Source organism: Drosophila mojavensis, unplaced genomic scaffold (genome assembly GCF_018153725.1).
Source record: "Drosophila mojavensis isolate 15081-1352.22 unplaced genomic scaffold, ASM1815372v1 contig_74, whole genome shotgun sequence".
NCBI lineage: Eukaryota > Metazoa > Arthropoda > Insecta > Diptera > Drosophilidae > Drosophila > Drosophila mojavensis.
In genome coordinates, this window is record NW_025318899.1 from 14401007 (window position 1) to 14423711 (window position 22705).

Sequence of the window (22705 nt, forward strand, 5' to 3'; positions counted from 1 at the left end):
TGTTTTGTTTTGTTGGTTTTACTTTAACAGTAAAGTGAAAACACAAGTTTAAGTTGTTTTAGGTAAAAAATTATCATATATTCATAATTGTATTTACTCATAGGTATTTTCTTCTAATCGTCCTCGTTGCCGAAAACAACTTTTAAACTTGAACTATTTAAATAGCTGCAAAAACATTTTAAAATAATGTTTTTGCAACTTGTTCATTCCACTTTAGCACAATCAGCATATGTATAAGAAATGTATAAGTGTGCGGGAATGCTTTTACAGACAGTTCGGGTTTAACGCTTAATTATATATAAAGTATACAAAATATGAACTTAAATTTTGCATGCACATAGAAATACATTTTTCATTAAAAATTGAGTTAACTAAAAAGCCTGGTTGTCGTTCGAGCTTTATCTCTATAGACGTTGCACATAATGTCGGGAAGGTTCTGCTACGAAAGTTTTTGAGAGAAGACGTCAGAGTGGTTGTGTGTGTGTTTGTTTGTGTTCTGAGCTTAGCATAATATTTAAAAATTTTGTATTTATATCTGTACAGGTTTACGCAGCTCGAATGGACTGAATGATTTGGAAAATTGCTGATCCGCACACGACAAAGATAAATAATGCCAAAAGCCAGGGCCCAACCGGGTATTGTCCCTCTTTCGTTTTCTGAAATAAACGAAAAACGAGAAACGGATTAGTAAAATAACATTAATCAGAAGATAGCTGAAGCAACAGCTAGGAAAATCTAGAAGCAGCGATAACTCGATTCAACTCTCACACACGCATACAAATACACATATCAGCACTGCAACAAAATCAATGACGGCGTGGCACTTTTTCCTATTGGATTTGTTTTTATGAGACCCATGCAGGTGTCATTATCTCTTGCTGTTCCTTTGCAGTTGAGGCAGTGATTAGATTTACAACTGCATCAAAAAACAGAAAATTTAGTTCAAGATTTTAACACCTACCGAGGATTTGGGTACATTGCCACGCATTGTCACATATTTGCTGGCCTTCTCGTTGGCGACGCGCATTCTCTGTGGTGGGGCCATTTTAAAGGTTGTTGTAGCGTTTTAACACTAAAATTTTAAAATGAAAAAATATAATAAGATTTGACTACTATTAATTTACCAAGCGCACGCGAGCATTACCTGTGGTTAGAGCGAAAATAACAAAACGAATGTGAAAGTACGTAGTGCGACACGTATAACAAAGCCGAAGACAGCTCACTGACAGTTCGTGCGAATCTGACAGCTAGGCTCAGGGATGCATATGCTAGTAATTATCGATGCTCGATATCGATTATAAGCTTACGTACAACTACAGCTGATTGAAAACTGCATTTTCTGGGGCGGCGTTTATTTACATTTAATACCGTAAAATTTGCTGGAATTTTTGGCCAAAACAGCTTTGTTGTACGCACAAATTGTTTTATTGCGTGTGCCTAATGCGGCGAAGGCATTGAATACGCAAAATTTACTCCCAGTTAACAACCAACGATAGGCCTTGAAACAGAGTTTGCCAGCAGTGTGCGGGGAAGCAAATTATATCTATTACACATACTAAACTATGACGATTGATGGCACAACTCTGCCTTCAGAGCTGCTCGTAATACCACAACCGCTAATAGGTTTCTGTGGATTGGATATCGCGAACCAAAGCGTTCACAAATCAATTTGGGATGCATTCAGCGGAACTCTTCAACGGAAGCCAGCGGATCGGGACAGGGATCGGGCTGCCGTACAATATAAACTACTACCTCCCAACTATGAGTTTCCGGTTGCTAAGCCAAAGCGCGCCTCATACGAGTGGTACCATCCGAAAGGAATACTTAAGCGTAACTGGATGTTGAAGCATTTGCATGTATTGCCATCCGTGGTGGTGCTCTTCCAAGACATCGAATGGAACGACAGCCAATGGACAGAGAAGCAAGTGCAGTGTGCAGCTATTGTTCAGGGCCTTAAAAATGCTTTGCAAGAACGTAATACAAGGCTGTGCTTGGTGTTGCTCCAGAAATCAGCGCCACTGCCGGCAGGCGAGGATATGCTGGCAGCTGAGCGTGCCGCTAGTCTAACTACCGCGTGCGGAATTACGAGCAAAATGCTGTTCATATTGCCCCACACGGAGCATCTAATGGGATACACGATGCGCCTGGAGTCCGCGTTCTTGGATATGGCTCAGTCCTATTATGCACTCATGTCGAAACGTATACGTACTCATCGCGATCAGCTTTCTGCTGCCCATACAACACTCAAGATACGCCATCAATTTAAGCTGGGTTTTGTGGCTGAGATGCGTCAGGACTTTAGCACGGCACAAAAGTAAGTTAAAAATGCTTAAATACTAATATCCAGTCAATAACAATTACTGTGGTTATAGACACTATTTTCAGGCTTACGGTAACTTAGATGAAATACGGATCACAGATACTAATTGCATGGAGATCAAAACAATTGCTGGCTTTCTCAACTATAAAATGTGCCGGCTTATGTTTAAGTTAAAAACACCAAGGGATTCCATCAATCAGTTTATTATTCACGTTGATAAGTATAAAAACTGTTTGGGTTTCAAGGATTTAGCCTTTGAGCATCACGCCTGGCTAAGTACGCAGTAAGCTGGGCATATATATATTAGCTTAAGGATGAAGACATAATTTGCTATCCAAATCCTTTTACAGACATTCAGTCTTCGCGGAGCTCTTCTGTGAGGCAATCAAGAATGGTTTGCCTGCGTTGCAGACGCAGCATCCAGGTATTTATTACCAGAAGGCCGCCGAATATGTGATAAAGCGACGTGAAGCCGCTCAACAGGCCAGTGCCACGCTCTTAGGATCGAGCACAACGAATGTGACGCCAAATCAGAGCTTGTACACCGAGTTCTTTGGTACACGTGCAATTAAGACGGGTGATCCTGTTGCCGAACAGCAGGCAAATATGCAACTCGTGGAGCAGGAGCGCAACTTTAATCATTCATCGGCAATCATATCGCTTCTCAGTCAGGCAATGGCGCAGTTCAAGATCTACAAGTGCTTGAGATTCCGTAAGAAACTGGCCATTGACATGGCCGAAGAGTATCTACGCAGTGGCGATCACGCCAAGGCATTAACGTAAGTGACTTCCTAATACATTTATTAAAAGTTAAGTTTAACCCATGATACTATTTCACTTTCAGTCTGTACTCTCTTATGTTGCCCGACTACCGTCAGGAGAAATGGACGACCATTTTTAGTGATGTGCTGCTAAAGACTCTACGCTGTGCTCTGCTCTCCGCCTCAGTGGCCGATTACATTTCTTGCAGCATTGAAGCACTGTCTCTGCGCCATCATGGTGAGCAGAAAGAGCGCGTACTGCTGCTAGAGAATCTTTGGCAAGTGTTTCAAAGTGTGCCGCCTATACCACAAACTCAAATGACGCCTGAAGTGCAAGCGCTGTGGAGTAACGCGCTGGCAAGCGTGAAATCACCGATTCAAATTGATTTAGATAAAGTCAGTGGTGTGCTGGAGCTCTGCGCTACATTCCAACAGGTTCAACTAAACAATAGCGATGTGCTGCAGCTAAATCTAATAGTGCGGTCAGTTAAAAAGATTATATATTCATAAAAATATGCTGATTGTATTACCTTTTTTTTCGCAGCGTTCTTACCGACGTGCCGTTGCGCATACGCAGCTTTCAAGTTCTGCTTGCCGATGCCAGTAATCCTCAAATAAGCTACAAACTGGAAGCGCTAAAGTATTTATGCTTTCCCAGTCTGCTGCAGTTGCGTACCCATCAGCAGCCTCTCGAATCGGAGCACATAGAGCCAAAGACATTTGAGAAGAATATGCGATTAGAGCCAGGCTATTATTACCAGCTCATTTGCAGCACGGAGGCGCATCAGTTTAATGAGAATACACAACTGCGCATCGCGCGACTGGAAGCGCTTATGGGCACCGAACAAATTGGCGCATTGCTCACGTGCAGCGCAAGCTATGCACGCAAACCATTCCGGCATCACACGCGCAGTCGCGATCTGGATGACAATATGACGATAAACACTATTTGCTATATTGCGCCCACGTAGGTCACAAAAACCGGAAGCCATAAGCATTTGTATGCAGCCTTCATTTAACGCTCTGTTGAACTTCCATTGCAGCTTCCATTTGAGCACTCAAACAAACCTTGGCCATGTATTGAGCGATGCTCCGGCCACGACAACAATGCTGGTCAATGAATACTATCCAGTGGTGACTACCATTAGCAATCCCTATAATGTTTATCTACAAAATGTGGGCGTGCACATTAGCGTTCCACAGGAGCTGCGCAATAGCGGTAAGTGGAACATGAATTAAATTATTGCGTAATTGTCTGCTATGTTTTTGCTTTTGCTAAGTCGATATAGATTGGCATAGTTGGTTATTCGTTTGATCATTCACATTTATTGTTTAGTTTAATTTTTTTGGTTAGCCTATTTGCTTAAAGCCTTGTCGATAAAACTCCTAACACTTTTGACACTTGTATAAACGCCAGGAAAGTTGCGTCTGCCACAGCCCATGCCCCAAGAGACAATGCCACACAGTTGATTCTGATAGACTGCCGGGCCGCCAGAGTCGCCTTCACAGGCATCCTTAATGCCCGGCAGTGAGGCGCAGAACATGGTTGAGCTGATGGTGCCTCGCATTTTGTATTGGCTGATGCAGCTCTTCCGTGAGACTAGTGGCACGTCCACGCTGCGGACGTGCTGGGAGACTCGTTTACTGCCCTCGGTCGTTTTACCCCAGCCGGAGACCTTTATCAGTTCACCTGGTTGCCAGCTGGAGTTGCATAATGGAATGGTCGCAATGTTGTTGCCTTCCAGCGGTGATTTCAGCTTTAGTACAGCCACATCCGAGTGCAGGGTGCGTGTATTAAAGGCTTTGGGTGTAAAAACTTTGGCCACGCTCCTTCGCACACCTGTTGCATCCGTCAACAGTGTCGCACCGCCCACCACTTGCAGCCTGCTCGCAGACACGCCTTTTACACAGTGTGCTGCCGTCACCACATGAGTGGGCGTAACCAAAGCGCCGCCACAAATGAAATTGCCAGAAATGCGCAGATTGATCAGGTAGGGCACACTCCTTATATCCACTGGGATGCCGCCCACAATGCGTGCGCCAACATCATTGGCGGCCCTGCCAGTGGCTATCCGAAGCAGGAACATGGGCAGGAGCAGGAACAGCAGTGGCAGTGGCAGTGGCAGCCGCAGCGACAGCAGTCGCATTGGTTTCTCAGCAAGAACAGTCGTCTACGCTCATAGCGTAAATATTTGCCAGCAGATCACTTGTTCAAATAGAGTCGAAAGAGTAAGAGCTGAGCACTAACTGTTTCCAGATCCGAGTCGGCTCGCGCGTTTGTTTGCATGCCATGTTATATACGGGCGCTTTTTGAGGAAATATAATTGTAACATTGTTTTATTGTTCAAATAATAATTATTTTTAATAAACCATTTTGTTGTTCTATCATGCGCAGCCCATCGAAAGTGTAACAAAGCCATTAAATATCTAGTCAGATAAACGTATCTAAATGGGTTTCATATATTTTTGAATGTACATATGTTTTATTGTTCAAATTGTTTTTGACCTTGGTATAATTATATATTTCATTGCACTCTGTAAATTAGTTAACTCTACTCAATTATAGATATTTCTTATTTTGGATCACCATTCAGCCAAAACATCGCATAATGACGATTACTGATTATTTTTTTAAAAATAATTTTTACTATTTTAAAATTATTAAAATTACCATAGTTGACATACATATATGTTTTCAATAAGCTTAATAAGAGCAGTTCGAAAATTGGTTAATAATTCTCCAGTGATAAGTGTGATCATTGAAATATTTATGTAGATCCGTCTCGGATCGTTAAAATCTTATCGGGACTGGCTTTAAATCTAAAGCTTTCTCAGTGTTTGATCTATAAAACGTTTTACACGCGTGCTGGCCACATTGGTGTAGACGCCCGGATAGGCAGCGCGCCCACAACCGAATCCCCAGGAAACAATGCCGCAGACCTCACCGCGATAGACCAATGGACCACCCGAGTCACCGGAGCAGGAGTCCTTTATGCCACGCACAGCGGCACAAATCATGGAATCAGTGATCTGTGCCTGGCCAGCGTAAGCCTGTTGGCACTCCGCATAGGGAAGTACACGGATGACAGCTGTGCGCAACTGGGCCGCTGGCTTGCGACTGCTCTCATATTCCACACCCCAGCCGCTAATCCGCACGTAGCTATTAGCGGCCGCTGCTGATTGACAGGGTGTAATCGTGGCCACTTGACCAGCTGTGAGCGGCACAGGCAGCTCCAGCTGCAGCATAGCCACATCCATATCGAAGTTGCTAGGGGAGTAGGTTGGAGCAATGTGAAATCGAGCAACATTACGGATCACGGGCGCCTTCTGCGCCAGTCGACTGGCGCCCGCATGTACAGTGTAATCCTGCTCCCTGGCGCCATAGACACAATGTGCAGCACTTAGTACAAAGCTTGGCGTGAGCAGGGAACCACCACAGATAAAGCTGCCGCCTTGCCGCATATACACCAAATACGGCACCTGGCTGATGCTTGTCTCCTGGCCACCAATAATCCTTTGTCCATCGGCAGCGTGCAGCAACCAGAACAACCAACATAACTCTAGCCAACACATGGCGTGTCCAGACTCAGACATCAACTGAACAGTGTGTGCGGAGTGCACTACTTCATTTTCAGATCATTCTATTGAATACACCATAACAATATAAATTGATATGCGTCGAAATTTTGCAATGGATTCCACCTGGACAATGCCAACTTATTGTGCGCTCTTTACAATGAGATAATTACGATTGCAATAGCAATAGAAGTTCTCGCTTAAATCAATTCAATAGGCAAACTCAAAATAATAGTTTTTAATGTAAAATACTTTAAAAATTCAGATCTAGTCCAAGCAGTTTGTCTCTATGAAGCTTTGAAGGAACCACATCATTGATGAACTGCTAAAGCGTGTGTAGACGCCAGGTAGCCCACTGCCACAGTCTTTGCCCCAGGATACTACACCCACAACACGACCTCCATACAGAATGGGACTTCCGGAATCGCCTTGGCAGGCATCAATCTTATTTTCACCCAAAGCACAGAACATATTCTTTGTTATTGGAGTTATTAAGCTCATCTGGCGATTGCATTGATCTCGGCGCACCAGACTGACATCGGCTGATTGCAAGCATTGCCCCCAATCTAGACCCTCTTCATTGGTCATGCCCCAGCCAACAATTCTCATACGTGCATCTTCCGGCGGATCGTTGAAATCGACGGCAACGGTGTTTATAATATCCGACGTGTAAAATGGCTGACGCAGCTTGATGACTGCCAGATCCGCATCTAAATTTATTGGTTTATATTGTGGAGATATACAAGCATACCAGGCCTGACGTACATTCGAATCTGGAATTGAATCATTTAGGCAGTCTTGTTGGGCATTTACATATAAGTTATCGACATTTTGCACATCATTTTCCAGACAATGTGCGGCTGTGACCACACAGCTGGGCGCAATGAGAGCGCCGCCGCATTTAAATGTTGGACCTCGTCGCAAATTCACCAGAAATGGGTAGTTCCGAACAGGCTCCGTTATTCCACCAAAGATTTTGAGCTCCTGGCTAAGTGCGCCAGCTAATAGCTGGAGCAACGTTAGCCATGTTATGAGTTTTAGCCACATATTCCAAAATCACACACTAAATGGACAATTGTCATCCACATTGCGAATTTTTTTTTTTTTTTTTTATTATTATTTTTTGAAAATTTTCTTAAACCTAAATCCTAAAAGTTTTGACACTTGTTTAAACGCCAGGATAGTTCATAGACGGCTGGGTCACCCGAATTGCCTTCGCAGCTGCAGACCATGGTTGGGCAAAGGCTGCGGGTATAAAAACTTTGATCACGGTTCTTTGAACACTTGTTGCAGTTGTCATGCGAAAGCGGGCCAGATGATGGACTATAGGGATTTTTGCTCCAGTCAATGGATTCCATCTAGATAATGCAATCTTTTTGTGCGATCTTTACAATAGATAATTACGATTGCAATCGCAATAGAAGTTCTCGCCTAACTCAATTGAAGTGGAAACTCAAAGCTAGAAAAAAGTAGTTTTTAATGTAAATTATTTCGATAGATCAGATCTTATACTAGCAGTGTGTATCCATGAACCTTTTAAGGAACCACGACATTGCTGAGCTGCCAAAGCGTGTGTAGACGCCAGGTAGCCCGCTGCCACATCCCTCACCCCAGGATACTACACCCACAGGGCGACCAGCATACAGAATGGGACTTCCGGAATCGCCTTGGCAGGCATCGGTAGCATTTGGACCCAGAGCACAGAGCATATTATTCGTTATTGGGCCATACGAGTTCATCTGGCGTTGACATTGATCTCGCCTCACCAGGCTGACGTTGGCTGTTTGCAGGCATTGCCCCCAATTCTGACCCCCACTACCGGTCATGCCCCAGCCAAGAATCCTTAGATCCGCCCCTTCCGGCAGGTCGTTGAAGTCAATGGGAACGGTGCTCACATTGCCCGCTGTGTAGAACGGCTGACGCAGCTTGATGATTGCCACATCCGCATCGAATGTATATCCATTATACTGTGGAGCTACACAAGCAAACCAGGCTTGACGGACATGCGCTTCTGGACTTGAATCACTTAGGCAGTCTTGCTGGGCATGCACGTATAAGTCCTCGACATATTGCGGATGACCCTCCAGACAATGAGCGGCTGTGACCACACAGCTAGGCGCAATGAGAGCGCCGCCACATCTAAAATACGGACCTCGTCGCAAATTCACCATAAATGGATAATTCCGAATCGTCTCCGTTTGTCCACCAAAGATTTTGTCCTGCTGGCTAGGCGCGCCAGCTAGCAGCTGGAGCAACGTTAGCCAGGTTACGAGTTTCAGCCACATTTTCCTAAAGCACGCACGAATTGAGCGCTTATATAGCCAATAGACAGACATTCCCCAGCTAATTGACTGGTGATAAGCGTAATCTTGAACTAATTTATTATGTCTAGAATGCAACCAGCTACAAGTTAGGAATACTCTGCCATGGTGGCCATAAACCATCTTCTTATCGTTGGTACGTTGGTGTAGACGCCAGGCAAGCGGCTGGCGCATTGGAAACCAAAGGAGACTATGCCAACCAGCTCACCTTGATAGACCATCGGGCCGCCGGAGTCACCGTCACAGGAGTCCCTTTCATAAGGCTTCGCTGCGCAGATCATGTTACTGCTGATGAATTGCTTGCCACGGTAGACCGCTTGGCAGGCTCTACGCGGCCAGACGGGTATGATGACACTGTGTACATGGCGTGCCGTTTCCGAGGATTTGGGATTGACCGCACCCCAGCCGGAGACTTTGACCAGGCGGCCTGGTGGCACTGGCCGAGTGGCCAATGCAATCGTGTCCACTTGCCCACCACTCATATCCTCGTTGAGATACAGGGCGGCCACGTCCATGTTCATTGTCTTACTGTTAAATTTCGGGTGTATCACGATTAGATCGATCAAGCGCTGAATGGCGTTTTGAGCACCCTGCACCGATGTGCCGCCATAGACTCGTAACTCAGCTATGCGCACTCTGTCCACACAATGAGCAGCAGTGATGACCCATCGTGTGGTGATCAGCGAACCACCACAAATCTCTTTAGCCGACGACACTTGCACCAGATACTTGAGATCCCTTATGTCTGAGACGTAGCCGCCAATGATGCGAGGCTGGATGTCTGATGATGTCTGATTTGCTTCGAGCGACCAAACACTGGCCAAGAGCAGTGGCAAAAGCTGTGATCCAATCATGTTCTATATAAGGAGGAACTAACCAACTACATTTGAGGCAGTGGGCCAAGTGCTTTTATACCTTTTGGGCTGCGCTATCAACAAATCTGGAATCAGAAATCTGAAACATATATCAACATTTGCACAATTGTTTCCACCCATAGGGCGGCTGCTCATTGTTGACTTTAAATAATATTATTAGCTGTAGAGTTGATTACTTAAGAGTGTTGAGTGTTCTCTATTCGAAGAGCTAACAACATTTTAGACTCTATACTCTCTCTCTCTCTCTCTCTATTACTCTTAAAGACGGAAACTGTACAAAGTGAGGAAACTTAATGGAAAAGTTATCTCAAAATACTACTACGTAATACTGCTAACTCATCGATTTGGCTTAAAGATTGAAAACCGTCTGTATGTACAGATATATTTCCTTGTTCAATTTAATTACTGGAAATGATTCTGTTAATCCATCTACGCAAGTTGCCCACTCGGGTATAGACACCGGGATATTCAGGTCTGGCACAGCCCGTGCCGAAGGAGACAATGCCCATCAGCCTATTGTTTTGCACGGCACCACCGCCCGAGTCACCGCTGCAGGAATCTCTGCCCCTGGCCTGTGCACAGAACATCCTATTAGTTATGGTGGTCGTCGCTCCTTGATAGGCCAGTCGGCAAGCGCTCTGCTTGACCACTATCAGTTGAACCGATCTTAGTTGTGTGACCGAAGTGCCGCCCTCCCTGGTGGCGCCCCATCCACCGATTCTCACCCTTGTGCCCGGTCGTGGCACTCGCTGACCCAATGCAATGGTTCCAATATTCGTGCCCGTCATCGTCTCGTTTAGCTTCATCAGTGCGGCATCCATATTCAAGCCTTTTCTGGTGTAGAGGGGCGCCACGCTGGTGAAGGTGACAGTGCGTCCTACGCCATCCGTTCCATTCAGCGTGGATGTGCCGCCGACTACATAAAATTCGGAGGCATCAATGCCCGATACGCAGTGGGCGGCAGTCAGGACCCATTCGGGCCTAATCAATGAGCCGCCACACAAGCTTTCCCCACGATGTATTTGCACCAGATATGGCATCGTGGCTATGGATGCAGTGGGGCCACCTAAAATCCGCGCCCTGCCACCGCCAACAATGCGAGCTGAAGCTCTATTCCGATTCCTTCTGTTTGCCCGGTTCCTTCGGTTTGCACGGTTCCTTCTGCTCAAACGATTCCTTCCATTTCTATTGCGATTGTTAAATCTTCTCCAGCGGTTCGCTCTCCTTCGGCGATTGTTGAGGGGATTCCAATTGCCGTTGCCGCTGTCATTGCTGTTGTTGACGATGCGAGGCTGAAGACGGTTACGTCTAATGGATGTAGTGTCCGTATTACTGGCGATTCGAGGCTCGATCTGATTCCTGGCACGGGCAAGCCCTGTATTACGGTTTCTCTGATTGCGGCTACGACGTTGTGCCGCCGCTAGTCGATCCAGCAGCAGCAGAATAAAGACCAAGTATAACCAGCGCAACCGCATCTCGATGTGAAATGTACGCGAATTTACCTTGGCCCGTCTTTTATGCCCTGGCCAACAGCACACGCCAAACGGGCCGTACAACTGTGTAAATAGTTGGATAAGAAAAGAGAGTTTGGCTTTGCAATGGGTTGATTGAGCCAGATGGGCCTTGTGTCTTGCGCGCACGATGACGCGATCCGCTAAACTAACACAATGTCCTATGTTGAAAACAACAACATATAAAAGTAAAACAATCAGGGCTGTTGGCTGCAAAGCTTCTAGTTTATTTTTATACTCATTAGTTGTAATACTTAAAGGCGTAATCCTAAGACTCGAACAGATATCAGTGGCAATATCTGAGCATATTGTGGACTATCCAGTCGTGCAGGTGCGCCACGCTCGTGTACACACCTGGACTGTCCTCGTGGGCACAGCGATTGGCCTTGCCCCAGGACACGATGCCCGCCAGCTGGCCATCCATGTCGACCGCCGGTCCGCCGGAGTCCGCATTGCAGGCGTCCTTATAGCCAGCCACCGAGGCGCAGAACATGCTGTCCGTTATATTCCTGTAGCCCTGATAGAGCTGCTGGCACTTGAGGCGGGGCAGCACCTTCACCTGCACACTGTGCAGCTGATTGGGCAGCTGGAGTGAACGCTCATCGGTCAGTCCCCAGCCCGAGACACGCACGTAACTGCCCGGGCGCGGCGGCTGCCTGGCCAGCTGGATGGGCTCAATGTGCTCACCGTGCAGCGGATTCTGCAGCTGCAGCAGTGCCACATCCTGGTCAAAAGTGGTTAAATTATAGCCACTGGGCATCAGAATGCGATTCACGGCGCGTCCATTGCTCATATCTGTCAAATAGGTCACGCCACCACGCACCACGTAATCCGACGGTCTCTGCTGCTTCGACTGCAGGCAGTGGGCGGCGGTCAAGACGCAGCGTGGAGTCACCAAAGATCCACCGCACTGAAAGCCACCACGATGTCTGATATTCACCATATGCGGCTGCGAATTCACCTCGATGCGTTGCCCGCCCACCACGCGTGGTATACGCCTGCGCTCTGCTGCCGACGGCCTAAGAGCCCAGCAGCTCTCCAATAGAAGCAGCACCAAGACAATATGCATCTTCAGCTTGTAACGAAGGCTATGAATCAACTGTCGCACGCGACGCACCTATCCGCCCTTTATATGGACTGGTGTGGTTGGGAAAACCATATGAAAAGGTCGAGAGGCAGCGTTACTTACCTTACCCAACATCGTGTTCACATTACAGCTGCAGGTAAAACACCTGTGCCCGCTGTTTACATACAACACCATTGAACTTGGCCAGCCACACCATCGACTATTGAGTTTTATGTACCCATTGAAAAATTGCTAAAAGGGTATACTGTTTATCTATAAATTAAATAAAAATTGTCTATTATTATTTATTATTGATTTTTTTTCTTTAATATTTACTATATTTTTTTTATTAACTATTAAATATTGATTTTTATTTTATTTATATATTTCGATTACCAATTCATTCAAGTAAGGGGTTTCCTGTAATTTTAATCTTCTTCTTCTTTTCTTACAGTCTTCCTCACCACGGATGTTTCATCGAATCGGCAAAAGCTGCACACCCAGATCCAGGTGGATGTGGGTGAACTGTCTGCCCATGGCAGCAACACCGCCACTTACTACATATTCAGCCTGGTGGAGGCAGAGATCAAGCTGCAGCAGAGACTCAGCTATACGCTGGATGTGGATCGCAGTGCAAGTGGTGGCGGAGCTGGTCACAGCACCACGCCCACCAGCACGGATACAACGCCCGAGCATGTGAACCAGCTGGTCACCAACAGCCTGGCGGTCATATCGCCCGTGCAAATCGAGTATCTGGACGAGACGAGGCTGCGCAAGTCCCGGGAGGATACCCTGACCGTGCGCTGTGCCGGCGACTTTAAGTTCAATGCCCGGTTCTACACACTCAATCGCCGTCCATTGAGTCAGGTCTATCGGGGGGAGAACTTTTTGCTGCGCGCCAATACGGAGGTAGTTGCCGTGGACGAGGTGGAGATATTGGACAGCTTCTTTATATGTGTAAGTGCACAAGCCCCAAAGAGTGTTGCAGCATGTTAACTTTTCTCTGCAGGATCACAATTTAGTGCAATCGAACTACAGTTTTAAGCGGAAGAAGTATACCAACAAATACAGGGCTGGGGATCAGCTGGAGAGCGTCATCGTGCTGCGCACGAATGCCACGCTGCAGGATTGGACGACTGCACGGGATTTGGAGCGCTCCAAGTCCGAGGAGAGTGTGAGCAATAAGTTTGTGAGTCGCCAGCAGAAGACACAGCTTGCAGCGGGTCAAGCTGGAGATGCGCCGCCCCAGGCGCCAAATGTTGCCCAGAGTAATTTTATGAGCAAGAGTCTCCTGGGCAAGATACCCACATCGATGACCATCATCAATAATAACCCCAATGCTCTGCAGCTATCCACAGTGGGCGCCCTGAGCAACTCCCTGCATTCCGATGATGGCAAGCTAATCGTGGCGGGCACGGACGAAGGCACTACGCTGCCTGCCAGTGGGCAGGAGGCGCACAAGAGCATGCGCGTCGTGTACAACAAGGCACTGGAAGCGGTGCAGGCTACGGGTCATTGTCGCGGCTTCATCAAAGGCGTCTATACCTTGGATGCTGGAGCAGGAGTACCAACGATACCTCGCTTTGGCGTCTTCTGCATACGCTGGCGTCGAGCAGGCGGCAAGGAGGAGAACGAATCTAAATTTATCATAAGTGGCCTTGATATAGCGGAGCCGCCGTTGAACATATACTGCACCATCGAGGAGAAGATGTTTGTCAAAATGCCGATGGCCTTCAAGGTGGTGCTCAAGAACCCAACAATGCACGTCCTGCATCTGATAGCCACGTTGTCCATTAGCAAATCTGATAACTTTATATGCTCCGGCCACAAGCAGGTGGGTTAGCAACACAGTCCACTTCACATTTCTGTAAGGGTATTCAATGTGATTTCTACCACAGCTGGATGTCTCGATAATGGCGTATGATGAGAAGGAGCTGGTCTACAATCTGTATCCGCTGCAGGTGGCCTGGCAGGAGCTGCCCGTCCTCACGCTGGAGTACAACACCAAGGCTGATCCTCAAAAGCATGACAGCGAAAATGCGCTGCTCGACGAGCTGGTGCAACGAGCTCTACCCAAGCGCGTCTTTGTGCTGGTAAGTAAACCCTATATATGAATATATAGTCATCCGAAAACCTTGGTCTTAACACGAACTTGAATTTCATTTCAGCCACCGCTGAAGCAGCTGACCAAGTAAATGTTATCCTGTGCATATTTAGCTAATTTAAGTGTTTTAAAGTCCTCTATTACTATATCATTGTGGTATGTAAAAAACGAAACTAAAAATTCAATTAATTCTAGATTTTCTCTTTGTTTATTTGCTAAAGTTAAACAAAAGAAGTATACAACAAAATTAATTATAATAGTTAAACAGGCAGACAGACAGACAACACACATGCATTATTTATATTTATAGATTTATATAGCGTAATACTTCTGCTGCGGGTGTGTGCATGTGTGTCTTGTGATTGTATTTGTAGTGTATGTGTGTGTATGTTTGTAAAAATAAATTGAAAGGGCTCGCTATATTTTGATTACAAGTGCCCTGGCCTAGCTTGGCCTGGCCGGGCCTGCATTGGGTCTCCCAAACGTAATACGATATGCATATACATACATATTTAGATATATATCAATATATATATATATATATATATGTATAAATAAATATGATTTGAATAAAGGCATTAATCTGTTCTCTTGCCGCTTGATTGAAATTTGAAAACGCCGCCGCTTTTTCTTTGGTTTCGATTCTCGCTCTGCAAAATAAACATGGATTAATATCAGTTAACGATTTCTAGTTTTCAGCTAATGTCAAGTTACCAGCAAACGATTGCCAAATAGCATTTTGGCTTTATCCTCTTCTTGGGGCGTGGCACGCTCACCTGCCGACAGCACCGGCTGGCGTCGATGGATTTGCAGCTTCTGCTTGATTGCTTGCGAGAGAATGACGCGCCTGCTGACGGACTTCATGGCCAGCAAGAGATCCAGCCAGGTCCAGGTGACATTGTGATACTCCAGCGTGGGTATCACTAGCGAATAGTCGGTAATGTCCTCCAGATTCTTTTCCTTGTTGCCCTTGTAGCTGACACGCACCGGCACCTCGGGTATCTTGATATATATGAAGAGTTTGTTTTTCTCTGCGCGCTCCTTCATCTTTTCGACATCGTCCTTCTCGATTTTCACATAGAACTCGGAGTCCTTGGCACTCTTCTTGCTCTTGGCAACACGTTTGGACGATAATGCAGACTTGGACTGTAAATTCGTTGTAGATGCTGAACTGGTGGACGCATTGTCATCCAGCTCATCGCTGACCTCCGTTTCGGAAGCATCGCGATCCGGGAAACAGAACTTCAACATGGTGCTATAGAACTTCTTGGTGATCGCTATGGTAATGGGCGCCACATTGATCTCAAAGTGGTCCTTTACGGAAATGCCGCCAACCGGCGGCTTCTCGCGGCAAAAGATGCGTAGCACACGCTTATGCGTATCCACGGGCATGTCTTTCTGTATCTCCGTGGCCAGCAGAACGTCACGATATATTTCACGCGGCAGCAGATTCTCCATTCGGATATTTCCTAGCTCCAGCAGATGCTCGACGGAATCATCGCTCTTGGATTTTTTCGTATAAAGGAAAGCACTCAGCACCAAATCTGCAATGCCAATCTGGCCATCGGTTTCGGTAAGTCGCCACTGGGCACGCTTAAAGCAGATCTCGTTGGCTCGCACCATTGTCACTGACTTGTCCGAGCGCACGTTGGAGATTTTGCTGAGCTGGGACAGCTGGGTCTCCTTGTAGCACAGCAGCATCATGTCCAGCTCCTCGCTGAAAGTGTTCAACTCCTCCTTGCTCTCGCGAATCTGCTTCTGCACTCGCTCAAACTCGGCGCGTAGCTCTAGCGTGTCGCCCTCCTCGATGCGCTCCTTGCTGATTAGATGTATGTCCTTCTCCAGTGAGCGTATCTTCATCAGCAAGCTGCGTATCACTGTCTGCTTCTGCTGGATGGGCCGTTTCTGATCCTCCGTGGAGTGCAGCTGCAGCTGGAAGCGCATGCGGGTTAGCTTCTCAGCCGCCTGCTTGCGCTGCGGCTCCACGTAGAGCAGTAAATTGTTGACTATATCCAAGATCATAGCGTACTGTAGGGAATTGGTGCACACGTCCAGGTCATGATGCATCAGTGTAAAGGCATCCACGGGATCATCCTGCTTCTCCCACGGTGACAAGGTTTCCTCTGATGGTGGCGGCGGCACTTCAATAATGTTATTCGGATCGATGGCATCGCCGTAGCTTACGTAGAAGAATTCGCATTTACATTTGGACACGATGCGCTGCAGCTGCACCGGCTGCGCCTGCCCAGAGTTGTCGCTAAGGAAGGCACCCACGGTTTCGGAAACAACGCCACCCACACTACGTCCACTGCCCACCAGATGCGAGATGTCCTCGGGCAGGTGATTATTAATCACCGTCTCATCTTTGTCCTGTATATTGTCGACGGTAAGCCACATGATCTCCTTCTCCAATAGCGAGTCGTTGTCGCCGGCACTGACTGTTGCATAGTACTGCATGCACTCTAGCAATCCCTTCCACGTCGTCTTCGAGATGAGCGAACGATCCCGCCACACAGGTCGATGCTCGCGTTGCAATATTTCTGCCTTGGCAGCACTGATGATCACATATCCTGATGTCTCACAGCCTTTAAGTAATACCTGAGAGTTGACTAGACTGATGGACCAGTTTTCATGTATAATATCCTGCGCGGAACAGGCCTGCAATCCCTGCAGCTGCAGTTCCCTCGATTGTGTACTGTGATCATCGCTGTACACATTGAACTTGTGATCCGCCTCCGCGATAAGCTGTTGCAGCATGGCGGTGGCATGAATCTGACCCGGTGCCTTTTTCAGCGCAGTATTCGCATTGGCAACTGCAAAGAAAGGATATACATTAACAGACTTTCATGGAAATCACTTGGAAACCTACTTGGCAACACCTCGGTGCTAGTGCTGGCCAGAGTGATGGTGCTATCGCTTCGCTTGTGCTTCAACATAGCCGAATTGGCCGCCTCCTTGCGATAGCTTTTGACAGCCTCTGTGGATAAATTGTTCTTCAGCTTTTGCGATTTCATAAAGGAGTCAAATAGGGCGAATGCCACATCCCGATTGCTTTTGGTCCAAGCTCCCTTTAGATCGTACACCACCAGCTTATGTGTGGGCGTTGTGCTCTTGGCTTTTGCGTCTTCTTCCGCATTGCTGGCCGCTATGGGCATCAGTGCCTCCCTGCCATAGGACACCTTGGCTACGCTCAAAAAGTAGAAACGCACAATCTTAAAGGCATCGGCAGCACTGGCCAAATTCTCAGAGCTGCTGTCCATCTTTTCAGTAACTATGCTCTTCAGCCAGATCTCCGCATCATTCAGTTCACAGTTCATATACACCGTGGACCAATCTGCGCGTGGCCTATGTATCAGGCCATCATCAATGGAATTCAACGTCAGACAGTACTCGGAGCTGAAGGATACACGACGTCCGTTCAGCTGGAAGCCCTTGTGCAGGGCATGGGACATCCAGTAGAGCACCTGGAACTTATGCAGACACATCTGCAGATTGGCCTTCTTGTAGTGCCGGCTTAGCTGCTTCTTGCGTGGGCGCACATTGTTAAAGACTGGACCACGTCGTGTGGGCCGCGTGACGCCTGACAGAATGAGCTTCAGACTCTCAAACCAGCGCAGCGTGCTACCGTACAGCACCAAGCTGGGTATATCGATTTCCATTTCCTCAGCCACCTTGGGCTTCGTCTCGAACGATGCCCAGATATTAAGGTTGAGCGAGCGAAAAGCCCGAAATGAATCATGCACCTGGTTGCTGGAATATTCCGGTAGCTTGTCGGGTGCACAGGGCATGACAGCATGATGATCGTTGGGATTGGCCAGACAAACCCAGTTCAGCTTGAAAGTCAGCTTCAGGTTAGGAAAATGCAGCAGTCGACAATCGTCATAGCGAGACGCAGTTCGCACCGTCACCTAAGAGAATTGGTCTTATAGGACTCTCTAAAAGACTCCATCCACACACTTACATTGAGCTCGCCCTTGAACATAATCTTTGCATTTGTCCAGACAATACCACAATTGTTCCATGTCAGCTCCATTTCCTCAGTTGTGTTGTAAGGATCGAGCGAAGCGTGCAGAAGCACCGTGAACTGTTTGGCAATCAGGGTTAGGCGACCATGAAGCAGTAAACGCATCTTATCCCAAAACGGAAGAGGTGGACTAGGATCCTTGGATGGTGCTGAAATCTTCTCAAAGCTCAAATTACATTGGGCCATCACGGGTTCCCAGCAGGGGCCGAAAGCATAGCTACAGCTCTCCAGCTCGCAGTCGAAGTCGTGATAGAATTTAATCGTTGGCATGCTACGTTGCACCACATCCGTTTGGAAGGGCTCGCCCACCTCGACGAAGACGTCTCGCTTTGCACGCTTTGAGGGCATCTGCTCTGCTCCGCAAAGGTTGCCATAGAGCCGCATGCTCTTCACATAGAACATGGGTTGAGGGAAGTCTCTGCGTGCGATAAATATATATTTAACCGGTTGATTTTATATAGCTATCCAAACTTACCGCAGCATAAACTTCCATTCGGAGCAGCTGATGTTTACGCCACGGCACCACAGCGTGGAAAATTGCAGTCCCTCCTCTGGCCACGGACTTTCCGAGTCGATCTCGCGCATTGTACGCGTCACATTGTCGTAGCCGTGTATTGAGGTATCCGCCATGGCCAAGATTTCCACATCGGTCATGATCCAAGCGAGCAAGCGTGTGCGCACTGGCCCACTTTCCCGTATTTTCTTAGAGCGTTGTATGTAGATCTCTGAGTTCTTCTTGACCAGATTCGCGTAGAGACTTTCGATGGTGCCTGCGGGCACCAGCAACCGTTCCGAGCACAATTCAGCAATCTTCATGTCAAACAAGGACTTCCGCTTCAGACTCTCGAGATATTCGTCGACCAAGAGCACATAGTTATCACGGAGCTTTACTTCGAACGGATCGTCACTGATCTCTAGGAGAAACTCTTTTATCTTTATCACCCAATCGCTGGGAAGAGGAGAATTCACTGTAAACGGTTTCTTCTTGTAGTTGTGCACCAGCTTCAGCCATTTGAAGTGGGTGACACACTCATTGTTGATGGCATCATAAAAATCATGATCATATGGGAAAATCGCCTTGAAGGAGCCAATGGTGGTCACCCACACCTTGTTGGTGGGCAGCACAAACCCTGGAAAGTTGAGCCGTTCATGGCTAAGCGTTTCCAGATGCGACAGGGACTGCATGTCCAGTTCCTTGACCGTACAGATATGTTGGTCATCGATTCTGACAAAGACCTTCTCCGCGTAGATAATATTGCGCTCCTTGTGGCTAAAGAAGAGATTCTCTACGTATAGCTGTATTGAATGACGCTCCGATAGCTTCAACTCAAAAATAGTGCTACGCTCCGCGGACAGCTCAATGATCAGGGAACGTTTCGGCTTCTGGTTGTCTGTGCTACTGGATGGCGGCATGGCTAGCTCTGCCTTGAGGTCTTTCATATCCCGCACAAGAGTTAACAGATGCATGTGCAAATTGGAGCTCCACATGGCCTCGGTGTTGCCAGGTATATAAATGGACAGCTTGCCGGGTGTACACTCAAACGCTGGTTGATGCTCCAGCCGTATCATCTTGCAACTGGCAAACACATCTGAAAAGTCCGTGAGACACAGCGAGGACGCAGTCATCGAACGCATGATGGCCATTTGGAACTCCTCCAGCTTAAGAGTTGCGAAATTATGGGCACGAGTCAGATTAATCTCTGAGAAGCTCAGCAGCATGTAAACATTGTGATGGTTGACAAAATATGCCGTAATATCCTTAACTTTAACAGATACACGCAGCGCCGTGCCATTGTGCTGCTCTCGAGCTTCACTGTTAGGTCGACTTTGCGATTGCTTGGCGCGCTTTGTGCCTAGTCCTCCATACTGCTTAACACACCACATCGACTTGACAATGAATTCAGCCAATTGCATGCTGTACTCGGTGCGGAACGTGTGCACGGAGATGTCCAGTTTTGTGGTATTTGCATAGGAGCACAACTTGACTAGGCTGACGCCCAGGAAGAATGGAGAGCCCGGTGAATGCGTCTTCTTTAGATTGTTTGTGTCGTTGTTGGAGTTGCCCAGATTAGACCACAGCGTTTCCACCATTAGCTCCATGCTCCATTGCCGCTGATTGAGCAACAAATTAAGAAACTTATTGCGATATAGAGAACTACGTTTTTCCTCGATCTGCTCGAGCAGAAAACGAGTGTGACTAACGCTCATGGCGATGTGTTCATCTTCCAGTTTCATGAGCAGCGAAACGTTCCATAGCTCGGCACAGCCTTTGACCACAATGCGCTGCATTATCCACTCCAGAATGCCTCCATCACGACGCTGTTTGGCTGGCGATGTTAGAGGAGTGAGTGCGTCCAAACATAAATGATCCGGCAGGGACATTTGTTTATGGCCCAACTGCAGTAACTGATGACTGCTGCTTGCTCGCTGTCGAGCCAGAAAATTATTGTTTACAAAATCATAGATCTCGCTATGATTGTAAATAATTTGGAATGTCTTGAGCTTCACATATAGATTAAATATGTCCTTTTCCAGCTGAAAAAGAGAAAATAGTGTATAGGATGCAGTAAGCAATATGTAATATGTAGCTAACTAACCACTGAGTCTATAGTAAATTGCTCCACGAAGAGCAGCTTTTCGTATTTGGTATCAATGTCCAGATGCTGAAAAACCAACTTGGCCAACATCGAGGGCAGTAGAGTCTTTTCATCCACAATCTTTGAGTTGAATTTGCCCGTTATCTAAATAATAAAAACAGTTGTTATCAGTCTTATTTAACGCAATTGGCAATTTGGCCTACGGTAAAAAGCTGTAATTTAGCACTAAAATCATTTTGTGAGTTTTCCTTCACGGCGGAAAACGTTGCTGCCTTAACGCTGAAGTTAAAGTTCTTTGGAATAATAGGCGCCAGCCTCTCATAATTGTCGTTGTCATAACTGCTTGCACTGGGTGTAAATGCCTGCTGTAAAGTTTTCGACTTTTGACCAGGATTGGTGCGCTGCTTGGCCTCGGTAAGGAACTCGTAGAGACCGCCATGTATCACTGACTTGCAATTGTTAATGACCAAGCTGAGAGTCTATAAAAGGAGAGTACATTAGTCGATATAAATGCATATTTATTTAATACCAGTCACCACTTACGTCCATTGAGAGTGGTCCGTGGGCAAAGAGAGAAGCATCAAGTGCTACATCGAAGCTAACTTCACCCAAGCAGGGTCGAATTTTATTCAGATTCTCCAAGGACTGTCGCCTAGCATTGCAATGCCTCAACATCTTAGCCTGGGCCTCAGACAGCGCTGCATTGACGAGCAGAACTCTCGCATTTTGCACAATGCTTCCATCCAGATGCAGCTCCTTGGCTGTGGCATGTATAAACCAACCCGGATCGAAGTCATTATTCATTAACACCACTGATATGTTATTCACATGCACAGCCATAAATTGTGCAAATGTTATAATGCTGGCGGGCACCTTGCTTTCGCGGAAGTCGGGTACAGTCCTGCCCTCGGCCTTCTGTTTACGCGGCTCGTAATAGAAGCCATCACTGACGTCATCCTGCCGATTGCTGTGTATATCTTTATTGATACGTATGTCGCGCACATAAATCGACACCAGCTTTGTCACCTCAGTGGTAAAGAATCGACTGCGCAGGCAAACCTCCTCGACTTGCTGAAAGCATGAGCAATTTCATATTATAGGGGCGTTTCATTACGGTGTAATTAACTCGCACTTACGACTGAGAAACCGCTTTTGCTGATGTGGACATTTTTAAGCGACAAATAGGGAAGCGAAATGCGACCAATACGAACTTTAACCCGAAAACGTTTTATTAAATACCAACTTATACCCGTGGGTAAAATCCTAATTAGATAATAAGAAAAACCATAAACTTAAAGCTGTTTTTGAGTTTCCATCGGTGCGGTTGCACTTACCAGTAAATAAAGAGAAAAATAAGTAAAACAACTATTAGTAACTGTAACATTTTCACAATTTAAATATTATTGCACGCCCATAATATTTAATAGGCTAATCTAAATGTAACTAATATATCGCTTAAATTTTGATAAACTAATTTGTGTTCGTTTTCGCTCTTCCAATTTTAGCGTCTGTTGCTTGGGCAGATTTAGCCCAACAAACAGCTGTTTATG

General features: G+C 46.6%; 6 protein-coding genes across 6 annotated transcripts; 1 reads left to right on the plus strand and 5 right to left on the minus strand.

Moving 5' to 3' along the window:
- Positions 1-53: 53 nt before the first annotated feature.
- On the minus strand, positions 54-1240 carry LOC6582479 (stress-associated endoplasmic reticulum protein 2). Its single transcript, XM_002008144.4, has 3 exons — positions 1145-1240; positions 962-1072; positions 54-656 (listed from the first exon to the last, which is right to left on the minus strand). Exons 2-3 carry the CDS (start codon positions 1043-1045, stop codon positions 546-548), a joined length of 195 nt encoding a protein of 64 aa, XP_002008180.1. The 5' UTR covers positions 1046-1072; positions 1145-1240; the 3' UTR covers positions 54-545.
- A 103-nt stretch (positions 1241-1343) lies between these two features.
- LOC6582480 (trafficking protein particle complex subunit 11) lies at positions 1344-14728 on the plus strand. The gene is made up of 10 exons (XM_002008145.4): positions 1344-2314; positions 2373-2603; positions 2671-3099; positions 3165-3563; positions 3626-4048; positions 4125-4300; positions 12885-13387; positions 13440-14264; positions 14329-14523; positions 14599-14728. Exons 1-10 carry the CDS (start codon positions 1563-1565, stop codon positions 14623-14625), a joined length of 3960 nt encoding a protein of 1319 aa, XP_002008181.2. The 5' UTR covers positions 1344-1562; the 3' UTR covers positions 14626-14728.
- On the minus strand, positions 4385-6718 carry LOC6582481 (transmembrane protease serine 9). The gene is made up of 2 exons (XM_044010115.1): positions 5911-6718; positions 4385-5252 (listed from the first exon to the last, which is right to left on the minus strand). Exons 1-2 carry the CDS (start codon positions 6673-6675, stop codon positions 4437-4439), a joined length of 1581 nt encoding a protein of 526 aa, XP_043866050.1. The 5' UTR covers positions 6676-6718; the 3' UTR covers positions 4385-4436.
- LOC6582483 (chymotrypsin-1) lies at positions 6881-7920 on the minus strand. Its single transcript, XM_002008148.4, has one exon. It carries the CDS (start codon positions 7702-7704, stop codon positions 6925-6927), a length of 780 nt encoding a protein of 259 aa, XP_002008184.2. The 5' UTR covers positions 7705-7920; the 3' UTR covers positions 6881-6924.
- LOC6582487 (trypsin beta) lies at positions 11554-12433 on the minus strand. Its single transcript, XM_002008152.4, has one exon. The coding sequence runs from the start codon at positions 12431-12433 to the stop codon at positions 11651-11653; it is 783 nt and encodes a 260-aa protein (XP_002008188.2). The 3' UTR covers positions 11554-11650.
- Positions 14729-14831: 103 nt separating the features above from the next.
- Positions 14832-22696, minus strand: LOC6582488 (protein KIAA0100). The gene is made up of 10 exons (XM_002008153.4): positions 22490-22696; positions 22292-22418; positions 21699-22226; positions 21359-21634; positions 21156-21299; positions 19034-21093; positions 18496-18976; positions 17404-18442; positions 15249-17347; positions 14832-15184 (listed from the first exon to the last, which is right to left on the minus strand). The coding sequence occupies exons 1-10, from the start codon at positions 22537-22539 to the stop codon at positions 15113-15115; spliced, it is 6876 nt and encodes a 2291-aa protein (XP_002008189.2). The 5' UTR covers positions 22540-22696; the 3' UTR covers positions 14832-15112.
- Between the last annotated feature and the right edge of the window lie 9 nt (positions 22697-22705).

Coding starts and splice junctions, on each gene's coding strand:
- LOC6582488 (XM_002008153.4), bottom strand. CDS start 22,539: ATGTTACAGTTACTAATAGTTGTTTTACTTATTTTTCTCTTTATTTAC. Junction 21,094..21,155: donor AATTTACTATAGACTCAGTG/GTTAGTTAGCTA, acceptor TCTCTTTTTCAG/CTGGAAAAGGACATATTTAA. Junction 18,977..19,033: donor GAATGGAAGTTTATGCTGCG/GTAAGTTTGGAT, acceptor TATCGCACGCAG/AGACTTCCCTCAACCCATGT.
- LOC6582480 (XM_002008145.4), top strand. CDS start 1,563: ATGACGATTGATGGCACAACTCTGCCTTCAGAGCTGCTCGTAATACCA. Junction 2,315..2,372: donor GACTTTAGCACGGCACAAAA/GTAAGTTAAAAA, acceptor CTGTGGTTATAG/ACACTATTTTCAGGCTTACG. Junction 4,301..12,884: donor ACAGGAGCTGCGCAATAGCG/GTAAGTGGAACA, acceptor CTTTTCTTACAG/TCTTCCTCACCACGGATGTT.
- LOC6582481 (XM_044010115.1), bottom strand. CDS start 6,675: ATGTCTGAGTCTGGACACGCCATGTGTTGGCTAGAGTTATGTTGGTTG. Junction 5,253..5,910: donor TTATAGATCAAACACTGAGA/AAGCTTTAGATT, acceptor CTATGAGCGTAG/ACGACTGTTCTTGCTGAGAA.
- LOC6582487 (XM_002008152.4), bottom strand. CDS start 12,433: ATGCATATTGTCTTGGTGCTGCTTCTATTGGAGAGCTGCTGGGCTCTT.
- LOC6582479 (XM_002008144.4), bottom strand. CDS start 1,045: ATGGCCCCACCACAGAGAATGCGCGTCGCCAACGAGAAGGCCAGCAAA. Junction 657..961: donor GCAATGTACCCAAATCCTCG/GTAGGTGTTAAA, acceptor CGTTTATTTCAG/AAAACGAAAGAGGGACAATA.
- LOC6582483 (XM_002008148.4), bottom strand. CDS start 7,704: ATGTGGCTAAAACTCATAACATGGCTAACGTTGCTCCAGCTATTAGCT.